We start from the raw sequence: 26,854 nt of genomic DNA, 5'->3' as shown, positions 1-26,854 counted from the left end.
CTGCCTGAGAGAGTGGTGGAGGCAGGTTTAATTGAGGCGTTCAAGAGGGAATTGGACTATTATCTGAAAAGAAAGAATGTGCAGGTACAGGGAGAAGGCAGGCAAATGGCACCAGGTTCATTTCGCATTCAGAAAGCAGGCACAGACACGATGGGCCGAATGGCCTCCTTCTGTGCTGTACCAATTCTGTGATTCAAAGACAATTCACCAAATACCATTTAATCGATAATTGTAAGCTATTTACATCTTTTCTAATAATTATGGTGATTTCTTCACATCACTTTACTTCGATATGTAAATACACATTCCAGACAATCAACAAGTTAGATATCAACTTTTGGTTACAACAGCATGTATTCATTCATTAATAAAAGTGCAAAATACTGTGGATGCTGGAAACGTGAAATAAAAATTTGGAATAAAAAGAAAGAGCTGGATCTGGCAGCAACTGTGCAGAGAGAAATAGATTTAACATTTCAGGTCGATGAATCAGTTCTGACAAAGGGTCATCGACCTGAAAGGTTGTTAACTCTGCTTCTCTCTCTCCACAGATGCTGCCAGACCTGTACAGTATTTCCAGCATATTCTGTTTTTTTTATATATCTTACATTTATTGTTCAATTGCAAATAAAATAGATGAAATGGTGGGGACTATTGATGGAGTACATTTAAGAATCGAATATGCTTGCAGCCAAATAGAAGACATTTGTAGACAATTTGTTTCAATGGCAAACCAAAAGGTGGTACTGCCAATTAATTGGGAGAAATGCAAGCATTCTCTTAGAATTTTCAGCAGAAAAGATGGGTCTTCCTTTTAAATTTCAGAGCCTTCAAAAATGTACAAAGTATATAACACAGGCATAACAAAGCACATAGCAACGCAAAGTTGACATTAAACTAATGTTCTTAGTATAGGTAAAGCTTATCTTTGTACTTTCCAAGCTGAACAGCTAGGCAATGAGAAGTAAAAGGGAAGCGATTTGGAGGAGGGAATGAAGAGACCAAAATTCCAGTCCCATCCAGATTGGTTTCACTACAGAATTTTGAAAAAAGTGACGAAGATAGCAAGGTGAATTGTTTTTAAGCAGTGGACAGAAACACGAGGACACATGAGGTAAATCATAACTCAGAGTCAGAGCAACAGAGGGTGCAGGCCCCAGTATATTTCTGGAGAACAGACCTTAGATAGGGTGGAATGAGACTTTCAATGCAAAATTTGAAGATGAAGAACATTAACACTCAAAGATAGGGAACAGGATTTCTATGGGGTGTAGGGTGAAATATGAATGCAAGTTGCCAATATCTTAGAAGTGGAACAATATGGTTTTGTAACACGCCAGATGTGGGCTAAGGCCTGTCTCGGCAGTAAATTCAGCCTCACACATATATGGAGGAAGGTAACACTAAGACTTCTATGGTTTCAGAATATTTTTGTTCCAAGTGTGCAGAGATGCTTTTGTCACGGTTTTAAAATGGAACATTTTAAGTCAGACTCTATAAGACAGGTATGCATTTACTATTCTATAAAATACAAAATATGAGCTAAGAATACTAGTTGCAGATGTAATCGAAAATGTATTAGTCTGATGGCTGGGGTGTGTCACACTGGAAGAGTTAATTAATACTTGACCTACTGGAAGCGTTAATTAGCACTTCTTTGAAAACAAACAGATTAAAGAAAGTGAAAGGCAAAATATGCAGGTGCTGGAGATCTGAAATATAAAGAGAAAATGCTCAAAATACTCCGAAGCTTAGGCAACATCTGTGAAGGGAGAAAGAGTTAACGTTTCATCAAAAGAAAGGTTCTGGGTTTCAAAGGCTACCCAACTGAACTGCAAGTTTGGTAAAGATGCATTCACTCCTGGGGGGCATAAATATTAGATGCTAAGAAATCTAATAAGGAATTTGGAAGAAACTTCTTTACCTAGCGAGTGGGTAGAATGGGGAACTAATCTAAAGGAGTACTTGAGGTGATTTGCATAGATGCATTTAAAGGTCAATTAGTTTTGCCCATGAGGGAGAAAGGAATAGAAGAATATACTGGTGGGGTGAGATGGAAGAGGGATGGAAGCTGATGTGCAGCATAAACACTGACACAGACTAGTTGGGCCTAATTCTGTTTTGTACAATCTAGATCATTCCATGTTAATAAAGTACGTTACAAAGTAAGACAAGATTAAGCTATTGACATTATTCTGAAGTGCCCAGACCCACTATCAGAGCTGGGGGAACCGCGAACTGCAACCTGCCCGCTACGCCACAACAACTACTGCCTATAACAGCTGGAGTTTTTATGTGTTTTAAAAAAATAACCTTTAGGTAATAATCTGTCTGAAGCGGAGAGCGTGTCAACGGGCTCAGTAACAGAGCAGGTTCATCGCCATCTCCCACGCCCGACAACCAGAGCACCCCCTCCGACTAGACTAAAATTCACCCAAAGGGGGAGGCGGCGGAATGTTCCAGAGCAAAACCTGAACAACCACATCAATTTTCAGCCTGAAGCTACTTGAAGATTAATAATCTATATTTGGAAAGAATCATAGTTTAACAATCTTCATTTCTCCCCACATCCTGGCTACAAGTGAACGGCTTCACCCCTCCAAATGATTTAGAAGAGGCCTGGCCGCGAGCGCGCAGGCTCTGCCCTTCCCTTTCCTCCCCTCCCGGGATCGGGCTCGGGCCCGCGCACGCTTTTCCCTCACGGGCTCGGGCCCGCGCACGCACCCCGCTCCCCCCGTGGTGCGCGCCCGGCTCGCTCGCTCTTTCTTTTTCCGGCCGCCGAGCGAGAGGAGAATGAAGGAGACGAGCGACGGCGAGGCCCGGGAGGCTGAGGATGAGGTGGCAGAGTTGGAGGAGCCGGAGGAAGGCTTCAGCGACCCTGAGGACTTCGAGGACGATATCTCTGATGAGGGTAAAGGGAAAATATTGAAATAAAGGGTTTGGGTTCTATGATGTTGGCGCAGGGGAGGAAGAGCCGGCGGCGGCGATTCAGACCCTGAGTCCATGTGCGTTTGGGAGTGATTGGAGCCTGAGGCCTAGCCTGGGCCTGGAGCCGGCTTTTGGGAACCAGGGGTAGCGGACACAGGCTGTCCTGACACTGGACTAGTTGATCTGGGCCACACAGATTTAGGGATCGTTTATCCAGATTGACAACTACTATTACTACCATAAATTAGAGAGCTTTTATTGCTCCAGCATAAAACATGTTTAATATTTTTTAAATAACAACATACAGAGGGCAATGTAAGTTAATGGATGCCTGATGGATTATTAAGTGAGGGTTACAATTATATTTTTCATTTATGCCAGGGAAGACACTTTTACCAGTTTGTTGAAAATATGATTTAATTCATTTCAAATCACTAACCTCCAATTGACTTGTTCTATTCGAAGTGTACGTCCTAGTTACAATTTGAATGCAGTGAAGCATTGTATACCCTCAGTTGTCATTGTGTGAATTACAGTGTGGCAAAGGCACAGTTTTAAAAATATCATTTCACTTTAAATGTTATTACACAACATCTGTTTTGGGGGTGGAGCAATGGCATATCAGATCCATTTAAACTCAGATGAAGGCACAGCACCTGTGAGATAAATGGTTGATTTGGTTTTATTGTGCAAAATTTTGCTATGAAACTTTTAAAAATGTGGTTTTGTCATGAGTGAACAGTCATGAGTGAAAGCAAGGTAAGATGACTTGCCTTGTTTGAGCTGATGTACGAGTAGAAAATCAAATAAAACTAAATACTTGAAATCTACAGTAAGTCTGTGATCGTGCAAGATGAAAGACGTATTCATGTTTCAGGTTGTACTACAGGTTCTTTATATAGAATCAGTTAATAATTCAGGATGATGAATGACCTGACCAGAAACATTAATTGGAGATGAATATTTGGTTATTGTGGTATTCTATATAGCTGATAAGTATGCTATGGGACAATGCACGAGCAAAAATGAAAATCAAAAATGCTAGAAATACTCAAGTTCAGGCAGCATCTGTGGAAAGAGAAGCAGAGTTAATGTTTCAGGTCAATGATTTTTCATCAGAACATCAGCTGTGGCTCAGTTTGTAGCACATTTGCCCTTTGAGTCAAAAGGTTCAGATTTCAAGTCCCATTCCAGGGCTTGAGCACAAATATCAAGCTGATACTCCAGTGTGGTACTGAGGGAGTGCTACTTTGTTGCAGGTGCCATCTTTTGGATGAAACTTTAAATCAAGGTCCCATCTGCCTTCACGGAAGGGTGCAAAAGATCCCTGGCACTATTTCAAAGAAGAGCAGGGGAGTTATCCCCAGTGCCTTGGCCAATATGTATCCCTCAATCACCATCACGACATTATCACGGTCATTATCACATTGCTGTTTGTGGGAGTTTGTTGTGCACAAGTTGGCTGCTGTGTTTCCTATGTTACAATGGTAACTACTCTTCAATTTCATTGGCTGTGAAGCGCTTTGAGGTGTCTGGTAGTCATGAAAAGCACTATATAAATGTGGGTCTTTTATTTCAGATTTCCAGTACCTTCAGTATTTTACTTATGCACAAGTATAAATATTTGTGTGATAACACATGACATGTTCTTTTGTGGTGTCCCAAGAAAATCTAGCAACTCCTATCTTCAAGGCATAAGCTTCTAAGGATAGAATACTTGTATCCGTGGTGTCACTTTGTTTCCCATTCAGTCTGACGGTCAATATCAGGGAGACTACTCTGGTAAAAGTTATTTGTGTAATCTTTGACTGCAACTCTTGTGTGTTACCCCTCCTTGTTTCCTTTATCCTTCTGTGGTTTACGACTCTTCTCTCATCTGCTGCCTCTGTTATGTGGTTGACCTCCATATGTATAGCCATAGCTTAGTTCCATATTTCCTGCCCCTGTGTAGCAAGCACATCTGCAGCAATGATTTCTGTCTGACTGTGACTTTTAGCCATTTTTTTTCTGTCTCATTAACACTTTTTGACACTGTGCATGCTGGCAGCATTCAGTGCTCTCGAGTCCATGGCCACATCTGTATTTTCAGGTGGCTTATCCAATGTCAATTCATGGGTGAGCCTAGATGTCTCCAAATGAGTATTGCAAAGATACATACTGTTCTGTTTGTCTTAAAAGAGGTGGCTAATGAGTTAGTAGATGCGCTGGTGTTAATTTTACAAAATTTGCTAGATTCTGCAAAGGTTCCATCACAATGTAAAGTAGCAAATATAACTCCTCTATTCAAGAAGGGAGGGGGGCAGAAAACAGCAAATTATAGGCCAGTTAGCTTGATGTCTGTCGTAGAATCAATCATTAAGAAGGTTATAGTTGGGCATTTGGAAAAACTCAAAGTAATTGGGAAGAGTCAGCATGGCTTTGTGAAAGGGAAGTGTAGTTTATTGGAGTTCTTTGAAGGAGTAACATGCGCTATGAATAAAGGGGAGGCTGTAGATTGTTGTACTTGGATTTCCAGAAGGCATTTGATAAGGTGCCACATCAAAAATTATTATGGAAAATAAAAGCACATGGTGTAGTGGGTAACATATTAGCATGGATAAAGATTGGTTGGCAGAAAGCAGAGAGTATGCATAAATGGGGCATGTTCTGATTGTCACAATGTGATGAGTGGAGTCCTGCAGGGGTCTGTGCTGGGGCCTCAGCTTTTTACAATTTATATCAATGACTTAGATGAGGGGAGTGAAGACATGGTAGCTAAATTTACAGATGGCACAAAGATAGGTAGGAAAGTATGTTGTGAAGAGGACATGAGGTAGCAGGCCAAATTAGATAGGCTGAGTGAGTGGGCAAAAAATCTGGCAGATCGGAGTATAATGTAGGAAAATGTGAAGCTGTTCACTTTGGCGGGAAGAGTAAAAAAGCAGAGTATTACTTAAATGGAGAAAAGAATTCCAAGGTGCATAGTGATCTAGGTGTTCTAATGCATGAGTCACAAAGTTAGTATGCAGGTACAGCAACTAATTAGCAAGGCTAATTGAATGCTTTCCTTTAGTACGAGAGGAATTGAACATAAAGATAAGGATGTTATGCTTCAGTTATGCAGGCATTGGCGAGACCATATTTCACATATTGTGTGCAGTTTTGGCCTCCTTAATTAAGGAAGGATGTAAGTGCATTGGAGGCAGTTCAAAGGAGATTTACTAGATTGATGCCCAGAAGGAGCGGGTTGTCTTATGAGGAAAGGTTAGACAGATTGGGCTTGTTTCCTGGAGTTTGGAAGAGTGAGGGATGACTTAATTGAAGCATATAAGATCCTGAATGGTATTGACAAGGTGGGCATGGTAAAGATGTTTCCTCTTGTGGGTTTTAAAATTAGGGGTTGCCCTTTTAGTCAGAGATGAGAAATATTTTCTCAGAAGGTTCTGCAACTTTGGAACTCTTGTCTCAGAAGGCAGTGGCGGCGGGGTCATTGAATATATTTAAGGCAGAGGTACATAATTTCTTATTGGGGAAGGGATTCAAAGGCTATTGGAGGTAGATGGGAATGGGAAATTCGAAACACACAGATCAGTCATGATCTTATTGAATGGCAGAGCAAGCTCAAGGGGCCGAATGGCCTACTTCTATATTGTATGCTCTTGACTTAAAAGTAATCCTTTCCTTTCTGCCTTCATCCCCTCTCAATTGCTCAACTTCTGTTGAATCAAGCAGTGTGTTCTTTGATGTCTGGTTAATCTTAAAATGTGGTTATATCTTGTACATCACAAGGACCACTTCCACATCATCTGTCTGTCACCTTTCTCCATGCTCAATTTGTCCAATATCTCCTCATTGGCTTCCTGAACTCCACCCTTGGACCCTATCAACCTGTGCAATCTGAAGTGGACCTTATTGAGGAGCTACTTGAAAGGGGTGGAGAAGATTGCCAGTTCAGATGATGGTTTCTGTTGCTCAGGTTTATGCAGTATTATCCTATGATATTTATCAGACTGTAAGATGCACCAAGATTTTAAAAGGAAATATTTGTGAGTAACGTTCAGATCATAAGACGATGGCAATTTTGGGTGACCTTTTCCCAGAAAGGAAGTGCATCTTATGGTCCAATAAACATGGTACTTATGTTAGTATTATTAAATGTAAAATGTCAATGAAGCCTTATCTATAAATCTTACAGTTTAATATGGTGAGTTTACCGAAATTGATTGATCCAGTTTGAACATAAGCTTTCTTGGGAGAGTTTAACCAAATAAGATTTCATTTGGAAGCATAATATTGTGGTTGCTTTTTGTATGGTTGTTTTCCCCTGTGATGTATATCATATGGCTCAATAACCTGCTTTTAGGAACTTAACTGTGACAATCCTGTAAATTGCTATTAGATAGTAAAGATTAAATATTTGCATTTGTACAGCATTTTTACTGTGTCTCAGGATGTCCCAATACACTTTACAGCCAATAAAGTGCAGTCATTAATGAGCAAATGTGGCAGCCAATTTGTGCTAAGTCCAACAAGCAGCTAATTAGATAAATGACCAAATGGTGTTGGTTAATGGATAAATGTTGGCCAAGAAAGTGGGTGAATTCCCAGCTCATTTTTGAATAATGCCATGGGATCTTTTACATCCACCTGTGAGGCAAGCTCCTTGATTTAGCGTCTCATCTGAAAGACATTGCCTCCCTCAGTGCTGCAGTAAAACATCAGCCTAGATGCTCTGAGAAATTATTAACTTATAAATGTCACCTTGGAAAACATGAAATGTGAGATGGGTTTTAAGATGCTGGCATTAGGGTTGAAGTTGAGGGTAGTTTCCTCTTTGTACATTCATGCAAACTACCAGTTTAGAAGAATTAACTAGTGGCTACCAACAAATAAGAGCATAAGCAATAGGAGCAGGAGTAGGCCATATGCCCCTCGAGCCTGTTCTGTCATTCAGTATAATCACTGCTGATCTGCCGCAATTCCATTTGCCCACCCACTATCCATATTCCTTGATGGATCAAAGACCTCTTTATCCCAGCATTAAATATAATTCAACTACAGAGCATCCACAGCCTTCTAGGGTGGAGAATTTCAAAGGTTCACAACCATTTGAGTGAAGAGATTTCTCCTCATTGCATTCCTCTCCTCGCCCATTATTCTGAGACTGTCCCCACCAATGCCAGCAACACCCCCCCCCCCCCCCCCCCCCCCCCCCCCCCCAAAAAAAACAATGTTCGATCAAAAGCTTGCTAGTTTTGGGCAACCTACTAAATTGTAGTTTTTTAGCCAACAATTATTTTGTGTGCCACAAGAGTTGTAGGTTGAGGGCTATTCATCATGACAAGTTTCCAAGCTCTCATTTTAAACTCTAGGAAGTATTAGCCCATTTTACTTAGCCTATCAGGACAGCACTCATCCTAGGAGCCAATCTAGTCAATGTTTGCTGTTTCATCACCAACACATGTATACCCTTCCTTCGATGAAGAGACCAAAACTGCATAGCAGTCCAGGTGTGGTCTCACTAAAATCCCATTGCATTACAGCAAGACTGTCTTGTTCTTACACTCTGATCCTCTTGCAATAAAGGCCAACATGCCATTTGCCTTCCTAATTGCTTGCTGTACCTGCATGTTAACCATGTGTTCCTTGTATGAGTAGCTAGCAACAAGGAGCAGGGAAACCAATGAATTGCACAAAATACCTTCACCTTGCTTTGGCAATAATCTGAGAATATGTAGTATTTGAAAATAAGTCTGAAATGTATTAATTCACAAAACTTATTTATATACACCTGTAAAATATTTCTCGCCTTGTTATATCTCCAAACAAAGTTTTCCCCTCCCATGACATCTGTAACTTCTGCAGTCTGAATCCTTGTTTCACAATGTGAAATCGCAGTCTGCGTAATTTGAAGAGGATGCTCCTCAACTTCTGGCCCCACTTTATTCCCAAGTTCTGATCTTATATCACCTGGTGCAGAGAGAGACAGTTAAGTTAGACCTTGTGAATCTGCTCCTGGGCCTGGCTAAGATGGCCACCTACAGGTTCAGGTTGGGCACAGCCTGTAGGGGTGATTGCTCTGGCTGCCTGCCTGCCTCTCTTCCACGATCTAGTTCATGCCCAGGTGGACCTGGAGAGGGTGCACCTTGTATCTGCCAGTTCATTTCAGACCTTCTGCAGTTGGTGGGCGAAACGGATAGGGTAAATAAAATAAATAAGAACTATTTCCTTTGTTTTTGTTTAAGTTCTCTATTAGTTATACCCCTCTACAGAGGGGACACTTACATTTTTGTTTTGCTGTTTCATGATGGTTCATGACCATCTGCCCAATGCTGCTTCTGAGGTGCACAACCTTGCAGCAGTCCAGAAATTTAACGTCCAGGGGCAAGCAAGCAGCAAACAAGAAGTGGTTCTTTTATGATATGCACATATGGTGTCATGGGCAATCTTAAAGGGACCGCCCTGTGTAACAAACAGGCCTTGCACAGCAATGGGAAGTTAGATGGAACATTGAATGTGTCCTTGTAGTTTAATTTGGAAAAGCACCATGGAACTCCAGACTTTTTCCTTTCCTGCAGGTTAACTTTTACAGTTGGACCTTTTGTACCAGCACTTACCAAGTCTCTGTGCATGTGCCCTATCCATGTCCAGCTTTAGCATTAAATTTAATTTCTGACAGATCGTGTAGGTATTCTGATTCTGTTGTTGCATTATGTGGAGTCCTTCCACTAATCTTGAGTTCAGGCAGACCTGTGTTCAGATCTCAGTGCCTGTTTCCCACCAAAGAAGATGCAATGTGCCCCTTAGCCCCATACCTAGGGCATACCCGTGAGTGATGTCATGGAAGATAACGAGCAACATACGAATTAGGAGCAGAAGTAGGCTTGTCGGCCCTTTGGGCCTGCTCTGCCATTCAAAAAGATTATAGCTGATCTGAATGTAACCTGAACCCGACATTCCTGTCTACCCCTGATAACCTTTCACCCCCTTGTTAATCAATAATCTATCTAAATCTGCCTTAAAAATATTCAAAGACTCTGCTTCCACCGCGTTTTGAGGAAGAGAGTTCCAAAAAGACACTCAACCTTCTGAGAAAAAAGTTCTTCTCACCTCTGTCTTAAATGAGCAACCCCTTATTTTTAAACAGTGACCTCTAGTTCTAGATTCTCCCTCTGGAAACATCCTCTCCACATCCACCCTGTCTAGACCCCTCAGGATCTTAAACGTTTAAATTCAGTCACCTCTTACTATCCTAAATTCCAGTGGATACAGACCTAACCTGTCCAGCCTTTCCTCATAAAACAACCCACCCATTCCTGTTATTAGTCTAGTGAACCTTCTCTGAACTGCTTCTAATACATTTACATCTTTCTGGATGAAAGGAGACTAGTACTGTACACAATACTCCGGATGTGGTCTTACCAATGCCCTGTACAACTGAAGCATAACCTCCCTACTTCTATAATCAATTCCCCTCACAATAAATGATAACATTCTATTAGCTTTCCTAATTACCTGCTGTACTAACCCTTTGTGATTCATGCAGTAAGACACCCAGATCCCGCTATATCTCAGCTCTGCAATCTCTTACCGTTTAGGTGATAAGTTTTTTTTATTCTTCCTGTCAAAATCAACGATTTCACATTTGCTCACATTATATTCCATTTGCCAGACCTTTGCCCACTCATTTAACCTATCTATATCACTTTGTAGCCTCCTTACGTCCTTTTCGCAATTTACTTTCCGACTTATCTTTGTGTCGTCAGCAAATTTAGCAACCATTTCATCGTTCCCTTCATCCAAGACGTTTATATAAATTGTAAATAGTTGAGGCCCCAGCACTGATCCTTGTGGTACACCATTTGTCACATCCTGCCAACCAGAAAAAGACCCATTTATGCCAACTCTGCTGCTTGTTAGCTAGCCAATCTTCTATCCATGTCAATATGTTAGCCCCAACGCCATAAGCTTTTATTTTCTGCAATAACCTTTGATGTAGCACTTTATCAAATGCCTTCTGGAAATCTAAGTACAATATAACATGTACCTAGGACATGTACATTCAGCTCATAAATGCTTTTTTTTACTGGACTCATCCTTTGTACTCATCATTCTTTCCCTCCAGGAACAGGCAGAGAGAAACTGTGTCAATTCATCCTATCAAAAATTCCCCTCCAATCACAGGAGACCACAAGCCAGTTAATTTCCGACCTGCTGTCATGACAACACTCATCAAAAATCTTGAAGTACTGTCAGCTCTAAAGTGAATAATAACATTTACGAAGACCCAGCTCACTCCATTCTTTCCCATTAAAATCAATGCCCCTCAATTCTACCTAACCCTATTACTTCAAGCAATCGGCTTATTTATTTACATGTTGTTGATATTCTTTCTTTTAAATACATTGACCAGGTCCTTTGAACAAGAAAATGATGGGCAGGAAAAGACTAGATGCCCCCACATTCATGATGCCTGAAGCATCATTTATGAGACATGTGAAAACTTCCAGCAACCATGTAACGTCCTGGGAGAGGCAAAAATAAAAAGAACAAAACCCCAAAACTAAAAACGGGAAAAATCTGAGAAATTTCACTCCGCTCCCTCAGGTGATTGAAACCAGTCCAGGAGACCACTTTAATCATGCTCATGTTACTCATTGAATCATGTGTCTTTTTTATAAGATGTGATCTTTACCCCAGCCAAGAACTAATCCAGCTCCCTTTTTTGTAGCATGCTGATGTGTATGGAAGTATATGCTGAAGGTTTCAAAAATAAATTTCTAACATCAGTCTATTCCTATTCTTGAGTAGTTTAAATGCATTGCACGGACCTGACCCAATCTGTCAAGCAGAAATAATCTATCATCAGGCATGTAATCCAGCCATTTCATTATGTTCCATATCTCAATCAGGTTGCCTCTGAGTCTATGCTGTTCTAATGTAAAGAGGTTCAGCTCTTTAAGCCTATCTGAGTAAGGTTCTTTAATCTGGGTGTCATCCTGGCTCTCTTCTGAGCCGTTCCCTCTGCACATCTCCAGTAAATCCAAACCCAAGGAATGAAGTTTGTTTTCATAGTTCAAAGCACTTAGGTTGTGGCTCATTCGTGTTGGCTTACTCTGTACCTTCTGAGGATCTGCAGTGAACTCAAGGTTGGGGGAAACCAAAATTGTACACCATACTCAGTGAGGTCTCACCAGAGCCTTGCCTAACCCCATTATTGTTGTGCTAGTTTTCTACTGAATAGTTTAAGCAATGTTGCCCAGCGTTCTTTATGCCTGGCAGCAGCCCCCAGACACTGCTTGAACCTTTTGGGAATGGTCTTTGCTCCCAAGTGCGTCTTTGTCACTTAAATGTGCATCCACTTATGCCATACTCTATATCTGTGTTCTGTTGCACATATCTGTACAAGTGCTCACACCTGTGTTGAAAAACATCTGACAGCCTTGGGCTAACTTCCCCAACCTATCTAAATGCAGACACAATCTATTCCCATCTCCTGAATCCTGACTACTGCAAAATTCAGCATCAAGTTGAAACAACAATGCAAGCTTTTGCTAGCTAGGTAAGTTGTATTCATGTTCTCTGGTCCTTTGCTGAATGTTATGGAACTAAAATATCAGAATACTTCCATACTGTTAACTATTTCCAAAATGTGCATTTTAAGGAGTTTGCACTTATATAAAATTGAAAACATAATGCCATACCCAAAGCATATTATATCAACTTTTATGTAGTATTGGATATATTTGCATGCTTCTTATTTGTTGACTCATAGTGAAATTTATATGGTCAGTGTCGTTTCCTAGTCTGGTGTTGATCACCTGAAGGAAGCTGGGGAGAAGTTTTCCCTATATTTTAGTTTTGAATCTCTTTTCCTCTCCCAGAGGATTACACCAACAGACAGCAAATAAGATGAAAAGGCCTGGTCGGATATCTTAATGCTGCAGTTGTATGGTAGCAATGTTCCATAGTTACTACCATGAGCCATTTTTATTTCTGCCCTGGAAGTCGAGATTACTCACTTTGTTGCTTGCAGCTTATGAACACTTGTATGTTCCTGCCTACCTTGCAGTTTATGTGGTGTAATGTACAGTGAGTTTGCTTACTATTGCACCTGTGTCTCCTATCAGATTGGCTAAATTGGCATTCATTTTGCACTGTGACCTTGGCTGTACCATTAGGATGCAGGTTGCTGTGTAGGAAATCATAAGGAATAACTTGTGTCAAGCTGCAATTTACATTCTTAGTGTCTTTGACATAGTGAAACATTTAGTGGCACTTTGCAGGTGACAAAAAAAAATTGACCACTGTATTACAGAATGCAGTGCATTCTGCCCGCAATTTATGTAGTGGGGGGGAAAAAAAATCAAATGTTGCCGCATTAATTTTAAGTTGTGCTTTTTTTCCTGTAGAACTGCTGGGTGATATTTTAAAGGACCAGCCTCAAGAAGCTGATGGCATAGACTCTGTTATTGTCGTGGATAATGTACCACAAGTTGGACCAGATCGACTAGAGAAACTCCGAAATGTCATCCAGAAGATCTTTTCCAAGTTTGGGAAAATCACAAATGAGTTTTACCCAGAGGCAGATGGAAAGACAAAAGGGTATGTTTAAAATAAAGATTTGATTTAATGTAAATTTCTTCATTGTATCGCAAACCACATTAGCTGTATTTCTGTTAATGTGTGATTACTGTGATCTGGTCCAACATAATAGTAACTAATGTATTAAGAGATTGTATGTAACAGCAGTGTTTTTTCTAAAGTAATTAAATCTGGCAATCTTTCAGACTTTCTTTGTATTGCAATGTACCGTTACAAAGCCAACCTTTTCTACTGTAACAGTACTATGAGACAACAGCAATTTATGTTCATATTGCACATTTGACATAGTAAAATGTCCCAAAGTGCTATACAGGAGTGTTATCAAATAAAATTTGATACCAAGCCACATAAGGAACAACTGCTTGGTAAAAGAAGTTAGTTTAATGAGCACCTGAAGGAGGAAAGAGAAGCAGAGAGTTTTGGGGAGGGGATTCCAGTACTTAGGGCCTAGGCAGTTAAAGGTGCGATAATGATGGTGGAACTTTTAAAATCAGGCATGTGCAAGAGGCCAGAATTGAGGGAGTGCAGTTATCTCCAGGGCTTGGTAGGGCTGGAATAGTGAAAGATAATGAGTAGTGAGGCCATGGAAGGATTTGCAAACAAGGATGAGATTTTTAAAATCAAATTAGTATTAATCATGCACAAACTTCTGAGGAGTCTTCGTAAAGTACAAGAAATTGTGAAATGTAAGCGTTTTGTCGCATATAGAGTTCTTTCTGCAAATATATTAATACAGAAACTCAGGTTAAAATGGATTTGATATTCTGTGCAGTGGACTATAATACCATGCTTTGCCATGGGGATTTGACATTATCCCAATGATAAATGCTTGAATAAATAAAAGGAACATACTTCCACGCACAAATTGATCTCTGTACGAACAAAGTTTTGAGCCTGGCCAGAGTATTTAGACTTCAAGTCAGCATATTCAAAAGAACTGATGTTGTAGGCTTTTATCTAACCAAGGAGTAGACATTCAAAGATTTTACACTTGACTGTAATGAATAAACTTTGTGGTAACACCTTAATGTTCACAACTTTGTTTTTAGGTACATTTTCTTGGAATACAGTTCACCAGCATGTGCTGTGGATGCTGTGAAAAATGCAGATGGATACAAGTTAGACAAACAACATACTTTTCGTGTCAATCTCTTCACTGATTTTGATAAGTAAGTGTTAAATTATGGTATTTAAATCAACTTCATTATTTATATTGGGAGTAAAAGCATTCAAACTGTGATGCATTTAATTTGGATCCCACAAACCGAGGGGTACTGAGGCTTAGGGATCCATTCCCATGCAAGAGGTTGAGGCAGAGTGGAGGGGCAAAGGGATGCAATGATAAACACACTGAAGTAAATTTTCTGATATTGCTTAATCGATTTTTTAAAACAAAGTTTTATCCTGCTAGTTGCTAAAACATTGCTTAGCATTTAACATTGTACTAAGTATCCTTACAACTTGATTCAGTTGATTTTGTATTTTCTTGCCAGATACATGACCATCAGTGATGATTGGGAAATTCCACCGAAACAACCGTTCAAAGATTTTGTAAGTCACGGTAAAATATGAAATAAACCTTAGATGACCACTGGTTTCCATATCACTTACTTTATTTTCAAATTCATTGTAACATTACTTTTGTCTGAAGTTCAGTATCTATATCCCAATATTCAACTTGTTGGCCCTTTCCTATTAGATAGTGTTGTGTGTCTGGGACTTGATATCTAAATCCAAACCAAGTCAAGCAGATCCAGGCCCATGCTGAATGTGTTGTATAATTGCTTTTACGTATTAGCAGCAGATATATAATCCAACAGTTATCTGGGCAGCTGCCTATATTGGGCAAATTATGCTGACCATTTGCTATTATTATGCATGTCAGTTACAAAAATGCTACTTAAACTATATTAAATATGCCAAACTATTTCAGGCTACTAGTACCAGCTAATGTGCCAGTGCATACTTCAATCCCCTTCTGTTCTCCAGCACCACAAGTGAATCTGCCCTCTCCCACCTGCTTGGATCATTACAGGGTCATTTACTCAGAGCACAAAGTACACAGATGGAATTTGATGATACCCTCTGCTATTTAAACATTTTTTATTTACACCAGCCACTGCACATAGAGGGCAAATTACGTTGACACTAATGTGCCTGCTGTGAGCAGGAAGGACTGTAATGAAGAAAATATTTCCTTTTTCAGGCATCCCATTCCATTTGACAAGTTCTTTCTCTCTAATTGGTAAAAGTTAATGCCAAGTTCATAACACTCTTGTATGTGTGTTAGGGGAATCTTCGATACTGGTTAGAGGATCCAGACTGTCGAGATCAGTGCAGCATTATCTATGAGTCTGGAGATAGAACGGCTATTTTATGGAATGACATAAAGGAACCTGTTGTCATTGAAGAACGTGCAGTAAGTATTATCTATATTTAACTCTTCACTGGACTTGGATTGGTGCCTGAGCAAAGTCTTGGAGGAATAAACATGTAAAAAGCAAATTAAGAACATAGGAAATAGGAGCAGGAATAGACCATTCAGCCCATTGAGCCTGCTTCATCATTCAGTGCAATCATGGATGATCTTTGGCCTCAATTCCACTTTCCTACCACTCCCCAAATTCCTTTGTTCCCTGAGAAATCAAAACTCTGTCTATCTCAGCCTTAAATATATTCAACAGAGCATCCACAACCCTTTGGGGTCGAGAATTAAAAAGATTCCCGGCCCTTTGAGTGAAGAAATTTCTCCTCATCTCAGCCCTAAATGATCGGCCCCTTATCCTGCAACTGTGCCTCCCTGTTCTAGATTCCCCAGACTGGAAACTACATCTGATTGTCCACCCTTTCAAGCCCCATCAGAATCTTTATATGTTTCATTGAGATCACCTCTCATTCTACTAACCTCCAGAGAATATAGACCCAAGTTACTCAACCTATCATCATAGGACAACCCTTGCCATCCAAGAACCAATCTAGTGAACCTTTGCTGTATAGCTTCCCAGGCAAATATATCTTTCCTTGGATATGGAGACCACACACAACTTCAGGTGTTGTCTTAGAAAAACCCTATATAATTTCAGAAAACTTCCTTATTCTTGTACTCTAATCCGTTTGCGTGGAGATTACTTATGGTGTGTTTTTGTTTGAATATCAATCTTGGTAAAATGGATGTTCAAACAAATTCCTTATTGACTCTTGGTCAATGCAGTATATAGAGTCATAGAGGTCTACAGCACAGAAAAAGGCCCTTTGGCCCATTGAGTCTGCGCCAGTCAAACAAATACTTACCTATTCTAATCCCATTTTCCAGCACTAGGCCCATAGCCTTGTATGCCATGGCATCGCAATGCACATCCAAATACTTCTTAAGCGTTATGAGGGTATCTGCCTCGACCACCCTTCCCATATCCAAATTCCCTCCACCATCTGGGTGAAAAAGTTTATTCCTCACATCCCCTCTAAGCCTCCTGCCCCTTACCTTAAACCTATGCCCCCCCTGGTTATTGATCCATCCACCAAGGGGAAAAGTTCCTTCCTGTTGTGCATAGCAAGACTAGAAAGTCCTAGGTTTGATTTGAATTTGCTGAGTTGTCTAATCTTGGTCAGGTTGACTGTTGTGCTACAGGTTTGGCTTAGGAAGGGGAAAACCAGCTATTGTCACACTCCTGATCACCATCTTTTAGCCCCACCTGGAGTGTATGTGTGGAAGTTGATCAAGGGCAAGATTAGGCTTAATGGTAATGTATTGTGAAGTAAACTGCCAGCACTCACCATTCTGACTCATACACAAAGAATGACCTTTGACTCAACTTAAAAGATAGACTACGTTTTCCTTACACTGTACTAAGCAAGGTAATTTTGGATTGGATGCCCTGTGCTCTGAATGAACAGGAACCCTAGGTGGAAACAGTTAGTACTAAATCATTCAAATGCAAATAGAATAGATTTCTTAACGTCTCAGGATATGCTTATGAGTAATTTGGAAATGGCAAGTGATAATATAGCATGGTTCCCCAAAGCGCTCTCCACTGATTTTCTCTCAAATGTCTGGATATGTTGTAGACTGGTTTATAAAGATGAATTGTTGTGATTAGTGAACATCTCCATTATCTATTCTATTGTGCCACTATCAGCATGGTAGAAGGTGAATTAAATGGACCTTGGTCTTTTTGTCTAACAATTCGTAAGCTGCCTTTTATGGAAAATGTTACGGTTTATTAATATCCCCTGTAATGTTTTGCAGCCGTAGGGCTGAATAATTTCTAATATGGTTGCTTTGTTTGGGAGTTGTTAACTGTTTCAAAGCTATTTGCTCTTCTAGGCAATTTTAAATCTAAAACAGAAAAGTGTTGATATAAGGCTAACTTACAAATTCCTGTGTCAATAGAAATAAATGTACAAATGATTTATTCTCCATACATTAATGGCTCATTGTTAATGAGCTGTAAGTGATTCCACAGGTGCTCAGTAATTTGGTTCTTGTAGCAAAAAAAGTTCTCTGAACCATGTTTTTGGAAAATATCTAAAATTATTTGTTGTAGGCCTTAATCAGAACTGCAGCATTGTGCAACAGGAAGCCGTGGATTTTGCGGGGGGGGGTGGGATGCTGCTACGTTTCTCAGTACAGTTGATCTTTGTGAAGTTCAGTCTTGCGGCAGCCACATTTATTCTTATTCTTTAACTGAGGAAAATGAGCATATTTGGTGGAGTTCCTTAGTTGGCTGTTTGCTGAGCTAGGTTCAGCAAAGTTCAAACTAGGATTGTAAATGTGTTTTGTTCTTTTTGTTGACAGCGTTGGACAGAGACATATGTTCGTTGGTCCCCCAAAGGCACTTACTTAGCAACGTTCCATCAGCGTGGTATTGCTCTTTGGGGTGGGGAGAAGTTCAAGCAGATTCAGCGTTTTAGCCACGCAGGTGTCCAGCTAATCGATTTCTCTCCATGTGAAAGGTATCTACTTTCATTAGACAGTGGGTTCAAAGTCTCCAGTGTATTTTCCTTAACCTTGCCATCACAATAGAAGTATTTTAGCTTTACTGTATTCTGAAAATGCTGAACTATGAAATATTTTACAATAACCTACCCAAGCAGTTTGCCCTAGGTTAAACAGGCTGGTGAGTGTCTCTTTATGTGGATTATATGTTGAAACAGAGTTAACGTTTAATGCTGCGAGTTGGTGACCTTTTGTTAGAACAGTTTGTTTCTCTCGAGATGCTGCCAGACCTGTTGTGTATTTCCAACATTTCCTATCTATATTTCAGACTTTCAGCTTCTGCAGTACCTTGCTTTTGCATTTCCATTATTTGTTTAATTTTCACTTAAATATTAATGTGCAACATGAGTATTGAGAGAAGTGGTGGGACCTAATAGAGTGGCAGCCAGTCATGTCATCTTTCTGCATATACCAGCTATATGTGATACCGCATTCGGGAAAATAATCTATTTTTCTTCTGTCATCAGCAGTGGTGCATTAAATTAATCTGCAAAAGTTTGACTTTTTGTAGGCTCTATGTGATGTTCTGAAGATGTTTTTTCTGAGGAATGGTAATGATGAGCATCAGAACGGTTTCTGATACCCAGTGTCCACCTTAAACATGTGCAGATACAGTGCAAGCTCTGCCCAGCAAAATGCTTTTGTCAAGCATATGCCACTAGGCACTAGTTTGTTTGACATATTAGGCATCCCAGATGTGAGTGAGATTTCCAGTTGAGTGGCACATTGGGGTCAGTTTCATGCTCGTGCTTAAAAAGAATTGAATTGAGGCTGTCTAAACCTAGTTCATGTAGGATCAGCAGACAGCAAGTTTCATCCCCATTTGAGCTGGATTTCAAACCCGTGCCCCAATGATGAAAGTTTCATATCAAATATTAGCCTCTTCATTTTCTCCCCTCCCTTCCTTTCACTTTTTTTCTTTATCTTTGACTTCACTGCCTTTGAAGTTTGCTTCTGGCCGTGTGTAGTTGTTTGTGTTGCTGGTGCTAACACCAGCAACTTCATATATTGTGAAACCAATTCTGTGAGAAAGATATGGCAAAAAAAATTTGTGAACACAGCCAATTTGTATTATTTGTTATTTCACAGATACATGGTGTCATTTAGCCCTTTAATGGACACTAAAGATGATCCTCAAGCTATCATCATTTGGGATGTGTTAACAGGCCAGAAGAAACGAGGATTTCATTGTGAGAGCTCAGCTCATTGGCCTATATTCAAGTGAGTGCGATCTGGAAAGTTCAAATGAAGAGTTTGCCTTATTGTGCCAAAAAGGTGTTTCATTGATTATTGATGAAAGCCAGCTTGTGTAATAGTTAAGCTTGTGTAATAGTTTGCTGTTTACATTTTAACGAACTTGTGTATGTGCATAATTCTTATTTTACCACCCTGATGTTATGACTTTTGGTCACACTATTTTTGCCACATGTCTGCAATCTTTTCTTAACTGATACTTATCTATATTTGCTTTTGTACACTCTTAACTGCTATCTTCTCTGTTTCACGTGGTGTTGAACTTTCCTAGCTAGCTAGCTTGGTTCCCTCTAAACTAATCTGGAAAGTTAGTCTTTATCCAGTCTTCGATTTATTTACAAAGTGAAACATTACAAACATATACCTCCTGATTCAGCCACACCAGTTTCTGCAAGTATCTCTTTTTCTATGCTCAACTGAAACCACAATTAATACCCTCTACATGCATATAATTAAAACACAATTGACATACAATTAACACCCCTGCTATCCCATCAGTTCCTATTTAAATAATTAAACTTTTCTAGTTAACTGCTGGAGAAACCACTTGGATTTTTTTTTTCGTTTAACTTTGGGAGAATTTCTCCATCTTTCCTTTACCCACCCCCACCCCGAGAGTGCATGTTTTCTGCTGCCGTGCCACCCAAGGTTCTCCACACTTGCCACTACTGACCTGCCCTCAGATGCAACAACTTTTAATCATTCAATTTTTTTCTTAATTGAACTCAGCCCTTTTCTCAATACAAGTACACCCAACAACCCAATTTTCCTTCTATTTCCTTGTTACCAAACCTGGCAGTGACTTTCTAGTGCTCCCACGCATCAAGACCAATCTTTTAACATTACTTCGCTGCACAGTCCTCTTTCCTTTCTCTTCATTACCACTACACAGTACCAACAAGCTCCTTGCAAAGTCAGCATTGAGCCTTGCATCTTGCCTCACTGTGACTAATGCCATTATATAGTATTTCCAATGTAATCTGATTTTTTGCAGCAAATTTGATATTTGAAGTATGGAATTTTAAGAATGTTGCTCAGCCCTAGTGGTATATTTAATATTGAAGACTGGTTTGTGGAAAATTGAACCATAAAGAGAACATGAAGGCATTTTAAATGATTCTTCTTCAACAGATGGAGCCATGATGGGAAGTTTTTTGCACGAATGACACAAGACACACTTAGTATTTATGAAACGCCTGTGAGTATTTCTGTTAACTGCTAGAATCTTTAACTGTTTTAAGGCTTCCAGGAAATAACACCATAAGCTATATAAAATGATTCAACATAAAGTGAACAGACTGTTCTAACAGTTTGAAAAGTTTCTCAACAGTAGAAATGCGGGATTTGAATATAAGCGACCTTGGAAGCATGAGCAAATGTGGTGGGGAGGGAGGGGTTAGTCAAGGTAGTTGTGGAAATCAGAGACATCAGGAAAAATGAAAGAGATTATGACCAGATCTGGAACTTTAGCAGAAAAAATGGAAAAGCTGCCAGCATACAGGCAGCAACGAAGTGTGAAAACTAGTTTCGGTAGTACTAGAGATGAAAGGAGATGTACAGAGGAAAGTTTTGTAAATTTCCCCAAAATCATCTGACTTTAGGAAATGTATTAATTTTTTAAAGAAGAAGATCTGCTTAATAATCATTTTAAAATCTAGTTTGAGGCTTAGGTAATAGCTGAAAACAGCTGGAATATTTGATTCTGGCTGTATCTGCTGGGAAATTTTGGTAAACTAGTTAGAGAAAGAAAGATGGATGGATCTGCAGATTTGTATAATATTTTATTTATGACGGAGGTAGAAGTGACAGTGGTGGCTTTACTCAGTTAAATCAATGTCCCTACTCGGCAGAGCTCTATTTGAACTATGTGATCAGATTGTTGGTCTTCCTCAAAACTGCCAGGATTTGCTGTCTAAATTCATGAAGATTGACCTCTCAGATGACGAGCTATAGATTGCCTGGCATCCATGAAACTCCAGCTCAAGCAAACAAGGGAGAAAATTGATGGGAAAGGGGCAGGGTATAATGAAGAAATCAAAATAAACACAATTGAATGGGATAGTGTTTAAAAACTGGGCAAAAATAGAAGTGTGATTTTAGTTGATTTGAAGTTTGGGAGTTCTTTCCTTTAAACCTGACAGCCTTGCTACACAGTTGAGCTAACACTACCAAAATTTTTTACATTTTCAGTCAATGGGACTGTTGGATAAGAAGAGTCTGAAGATTAGTGGAATAAAGTAAGTACATGTACTGTATAATAAATTTCCAAGGTCTATTGACCTTGTAGTTACATTTAAAATGTTAGTTTTGAACATTCTACTTTATAGTTTTTTTTTATTCTTTCCTATGTTCTGGTCAGTGCTTGTTTTTGTTGTGTATAACAGTGAACATTCTGCTTCCAGACTTGCACTAATACCTCTTCCATATTATCTATTAGATCCATTTGGTGTAATGCACTTCTATCTCATGAAATCTCCTCTCTCTCTTTCTCCACTCCTCTCTCTCTCTCTCTTTCCCTGACCCCCCTCTCTCTCTCTCTCTCTGTCTCTCTCCCACGCTCTCGCTCGGCACCCCTCCACCCTTGCCCTCCGCTCTCAGAAATTCAACCTGTGTTGTCCTCCCATCATAAGCCTCCTTGCAGGCATTTGAGCTGCATACCATAATTTTCAAATTTGCAAAGAGGGAAATGGCCTGTATTTGATTGGATTATCTGTTTATGCACTAGGGATTTCTCGTGGTCTCCCGGTGATAATGTTATTGCATTCTGGGTGCCAGAGGACAAAGATATTCCAGCCAGAGTCACTCTAATGCAGTTTCCGACACGACAAGAAATAAGAGTGCGCAATCTGTTCAACGTGGTGGACTGTAAATTACACTGGCAGAAAAATGGAGATTACTTGTGTGTGAAAGTAGATAGGACTCTGAAGGGTATACAGGTATGTGTTTGATCCATAGGTAATGGCTGACACAACTAAGGAAACACCCAAGAAAGGAATTCTGTGTCATATTACTTGTTTCATACAGTACAGTTAACTCCTGCCTTTTGTGACTCCCTCTATCGCAAATTTGTTTTCCCATGCAAATGTGTTTATATACCTGATCACGGTTTGCGGCTCCAAAGCTTCACTCATCCGCAATTTAAAATATTGAACTTCTCACTCAAACACATGTTGGTCTCGAAAGGCTAACAAAACACTGAATTAAGAAGCCATAAAGAACTCTGTTTGTTGTCTTTACCATGTAGAAAGCGCACACTGCGCTCGTATCATCTCTGTGTATGCACATGTTTGCAGTTTGGGATTTCACCCTTCGTGAGATTTCACAGGAATGGAACACTCGCAAACAGCGGGACTTTACTGAATTTTTTTTCCTCTTTGTAAGAACCTTTTGTAAGTTTTTTACATTTATGAAGCATTTTGATGAATGATTTAGAAAAGGCTGTTCCTGGAGCATTGGTGACAAAGGATGACCAAATTAAGATTGTCATTCAGAGTGAAGTGAGAGGTAGGAGAAATGTCTTTGCGTAGCCGTTTATTGGAGCTTGGAATGCCTTGCCACAGAATGTTTGCGGCAGAGACTACACTTAAAGGAAAATTAGGTAAATATATTAGTAAAGGAAATATGGGGAGTGTAGACAGTCAGACCAATCAGATCAGTGTTGCATTACTCTTTCAAAGAACCAACCATGGCCGGATGTGCTGTAAACTTTCTGTGGTCCAGGTGGGAAAGAATGACACACAGTATAAGTGAAGAGCACTTATTGTGACTATTTCCTGAGTTGCCCCTTTCTTCCTGAAGTTCAAAGTTCATAATTACTTGATTTAATTTTGCAATGTTGTAGATACTTCCAGTCGGTGGTACACTTGTATCTGATCACTTTGCAGCAACTTGTACTGATTTGCGATATTACTTTATGGTAGTCAAATGTTCACTTAGCCTTCCCTAGTTAAAAAATTGTTCATTCTGAAACTCATTCACCAATAAGTTTTCATACAATTGCATTAGTTTCCCATTTGATGGATAACAACATGAAATTTAATTAAATTATGTAGGCTGCTATTTCATATCTGGTGCATCTCTGTATGTATGCATTTTAAATGTAGAGCTCACGTTCATATATATCAGATGTTTTTCTGTAAGTGTTTTGCACCATTGAGATTTATGATTTCAATTCTTCTACCCAGAGATTATCAGTAATTGTTCTTGTTAACATTCTGACCTGAAGTCAATCGCCTGTATAATGTTTAGTAAGCTTTCCCTCTACAGGGTCTTGTGACTAACTTTGAAATCTTCAGAATGAGGGAAAAGCAGGTTCCTGTGGATGTTGTGGAAATGAAAGGTGGGTTGTCTCAAATTGACCATTGGCCTCACTTATGTTCTCACAGGTGGAGCAAAAGCCCCAATTAAGATATTTTTGTAGAATTTCATGTGATAATGCAGAGTTTCTGATTGAGTTTTTTTTTCTTGATAGTTTCTCAGGGAATTTGAGAATATGTTTTGATAATCCATAATTTGAAAATGAGTTCATTGAATGATACAGTGTAGGAGGTTGCTCATCCAGCCTGTGCTGGCTCTTTAAGAAAACAACCTAATTCTCACACTGCCCTGCTCTTTCCCCATAACCCTGCAAAATTTCACCCTTCCACATACCTGTCCAATTTTCTTTTGAACTTTACTAAAGATGCTTCCACCATCCTTTCAGCCAGTGCGTTCCACACCGCAACAGTTCACTGCATAAAATAAAAAGTTCCTGTGTTGCCTTTGGCTTTTTTGTCAATTACTTTAAGTATTCTGCAACTGGAAACAGTTTCTCCTTATTTACTTTATCAAATCTTGTTCTATGGAGAATAGCCGAAGTTTATCTAATCTCTCCATGAAACTGAAATCTTTCACACCTGTTACCATTCTAGTTAATGTTCACTGCACTTTCACTAGGGCCATGACATCCTAAAGTGCGGTGTCTAAACTTAGCAACAATATCCCAGTTGGGGCCTAATCAGTGTTTATGGAGGTTCAGTATAACTTTCTTACTTTTGTATTACCTACCTCTTATTTATAAAGTCAAGAATCCCTATGCCTTTTTAATAGCCTTCTCAACTTGCTCTGCCATCTACAAAGATTCTGTGAGTACATAATAAACCTCCTGGTTATTCTATTACTGTACTCCCTCTCAAATTTTACAAGTTAGTTTAAATTGCCACTCCTAATTTTTCCTACCAAAAAGCATCACTTCACACAGCTCTCTTGTTAAATTGGGAAGCTACATGCAAAATAAGTTTTATCAGCCTGTGTCCTCCTGGAGGCTGTTACTATTTTCCTCACTGCTTACTGTGTTTCTGAGTTTCATGTCGTCTGCAAATGTTGAAATTATGCCTTGAATACCCGAGTCCAAGTCACTAAATATATCAAAAGGGCAGCAGTCCCAACACGACAGCCGCACATTTGCCTCCAGTCTGGAAAACTGCTCACCATGCCTGTTTTTTTCCCCTTAGCCAGTTGCATATCCACACAACCAGTTCACTTTGTGGCACTATATCAAATGACTTCAGTGACTCTCATCAACCTTCCCCATTACTTCATCAAAGAACTCAGTCAATTTTGTAATACATGATTTGCCCTTAACAATTCTGTGCTGGCTTTCATTTGTTAGCACATACCTTTACAAGTGCCAATTCATTTTTTCTAGATTATTGTCTCAAAGTTTCCCCACCACCACCTTGTGGCTGACTCGCTTGTAAATGCCAGTTTTATCTCTCCCCTTTTTGAGCAGTTGTCTTGACTGAGTACACTAGTCTCCAGAATGCTTAATATATTACACTGCTTATGAAGATGCAAATATTGTAAAAATTTCTCCTATTATCCTTGGATTAACCAGTGATTTGGAAGAAGCAGTGGATCAGAATATTGTCCTGTTTAATTTCTTGAACCTCAGCTCCAGTATAGCAAAGTTAATTGTTGCAAGTCACTCTAAGGTGTAGATGCCATTTTAATATAGATCAATTGCATATCGAAATGGCATTGTTGGGGATCTCTGTATTTACAGATGACTTCACCTATACTTCATCAGGTGTAACTGATTGCATTCTCCGTGAGGCATTTAAAAGGATCACCCTTTTTGGGTAGAGTTGTGTAGTTGGAAAAGCCAATAGCATTAAATTTAAAGTTGCAGAGCCTTTTTCCAGGAGAGATAATTGTTTTGTTACAGGTTAAAGAGGGCAGTTAAAAGTATTGTCTACAATTTGAAATGAAACTTTTAAAACCTGTTAATAACTCGAGCATCTAAAAATTGTAAATATAGCCTACTTTTAGTCATTTTGATACTGAAGGAGCCATTCAACCCATTGAGCCCTTGCTGACAGTCTGTTGAGCAATCCAATCAGCCCCATTCCTCTGTTCTATCCCTTTAGCCCTGTAAGTTTATTTCCCTCAAATGCCCATCCAATTTGTCTTTGAAATCATCGTCTCCAACTCTACCACCCCAAACGCAGTGTTCCAGGCCTTTCTCATGCCCGCTGAAAAAAGATGTTCTTTCACATCCTAAATCTGTGCCATCCTTGTGCCATCAGCTAAAGGGAACAGTTTTTTATTGTCTCTCACCTAAACCTGTCATAATCTTGTACAGCTCCATCAAATCTCCCCTCAACCTTCCTTGCAAGTAGAACTCCAATCAACATTGTATCTAAAATCCCTCTTCCCTGTAACCATTGTGGTAAATCTACTCTTCTCATTCTCGAGGACCTTGTGGTGCCCAGAACTGAGTACGATACTCTAGTTGTGACCTAACCAGTTTTATACAGGCTCAGCATTACTTCCCTGCTTTTGCACTCAAGACCATGGGATGTGGATGTCGCTAGCTAAGCCAGCATTTATTGCCTATCCCTAATTGCCCTTGCTGTTACCTATCAAAAAGCCAATTTTTTATCCCAGCTGTCAGTAACCCCGCTATTCCAAGAGTCTCAATTTTGTTAACCATCTTTTTATGTGATACTTTATCAAAACTCATATAGACAAAATCCATCGCATTTCTTTCATCAACCTTCTCTGTTACTTCATCAAAAAAACTCAGTTTGATTAGCCAAGCACAGTCTGTCT

At 39.6% G+C, this 26,854-nt stretch overlaps 2 protein-coding genes across 4 annotated transcripts in view; one reads left to right on the top strand and one right to left on the bottom strand.

Moving 5' to 3' along the window:
- brat1 (BRCA1-associated ATM activator 1) overlaps positions 1-2,598 on the bottom strand; it is a 43,623-nt gene extending 41,025 nt beyond the window's left edge. The window contains exon 1 of one of the 3 annotated variants that reach the window (XM_041207474.1): positions 2,314-2,598. The gene's annotated coding sequence lies outside the window, so the exon portion shown is untranslated. The remainder of the gene's footprint in view (positions 1-2,313) is intronic. The other 2 variants (XM_041207476.1, XM_041207473.1) reach the window with 2 other exon arrangements.
- A 150-nt stretch (positions 2,599-2,748) lies between these two features.
- eif3ba (eukaryotic translation initiation factor 3, subunit Ba) overlaps positions 2,749-26,854 on the top strand; it is a 40,629-nt gene continuing 16,523 nt past the window's right edge. Inside the window, exons 1-11 of the mRNA XM_041205926.1 lie at positions 2,749-2,911; positions 13,320-13,512; positions 14,562-14,681; positions 15,006-15,063; positions 15,803-15,931; positions 18,308-18,465; positions 19,598-19,729; positions 20,894-20,960; positions 21,953-21,999; positions 22,488-22,698; positions 24,029-24,101. Coding sequence (XP_041061860.1) covers positions 2,794-2,911; positions 13,320-13,512; positions 14,562-14,681; positions 15,006-15,063; positions 15,803-15,931; positions 18,308-18,465; positions 19,598-19,729; positions 20,894-20,960; positions 21,953-21,999; positions 22,488-22,698; positions 24,029-24,101 — 1,306 coding nt within the window. The 5' untranslated portion in view covers positions 2,749-2,793. The remainder of the gene's footprint in view (positions 2,912-13,319; positions 13,513-14,561; positions 14,682-15,005; positions 15,064-15,802; positions 15,932-18,307; positions 18,466-19,597; positions 19,730-20,893; positions 20,961-21,952; positions 22,000-22,487; positions 22,699-24,028; positions 24,102-26,854) is intronic.

This window comes from Carcharodon carcharias, chromosome 15, assembly GCF_017639515.1.
Source record: "Carcharodon carcharias isolate sCarCar2 chromosome 15, sCarCar2.pri, whole genome shotgun sequence".
Taxonomy (NCBI): domain Eukaryota; kingdom Metazoa; phylum Chordata; class Chondrichthyes; order Lamniformes; family Lamnidae; genus Carcharodon; species Carcharodon carcharias.
The sequence above is the reverse complement of the archived record's forward strand: the minus strand, read 5'-3'. Positions and strand labels throughout refer to the sequence as shown.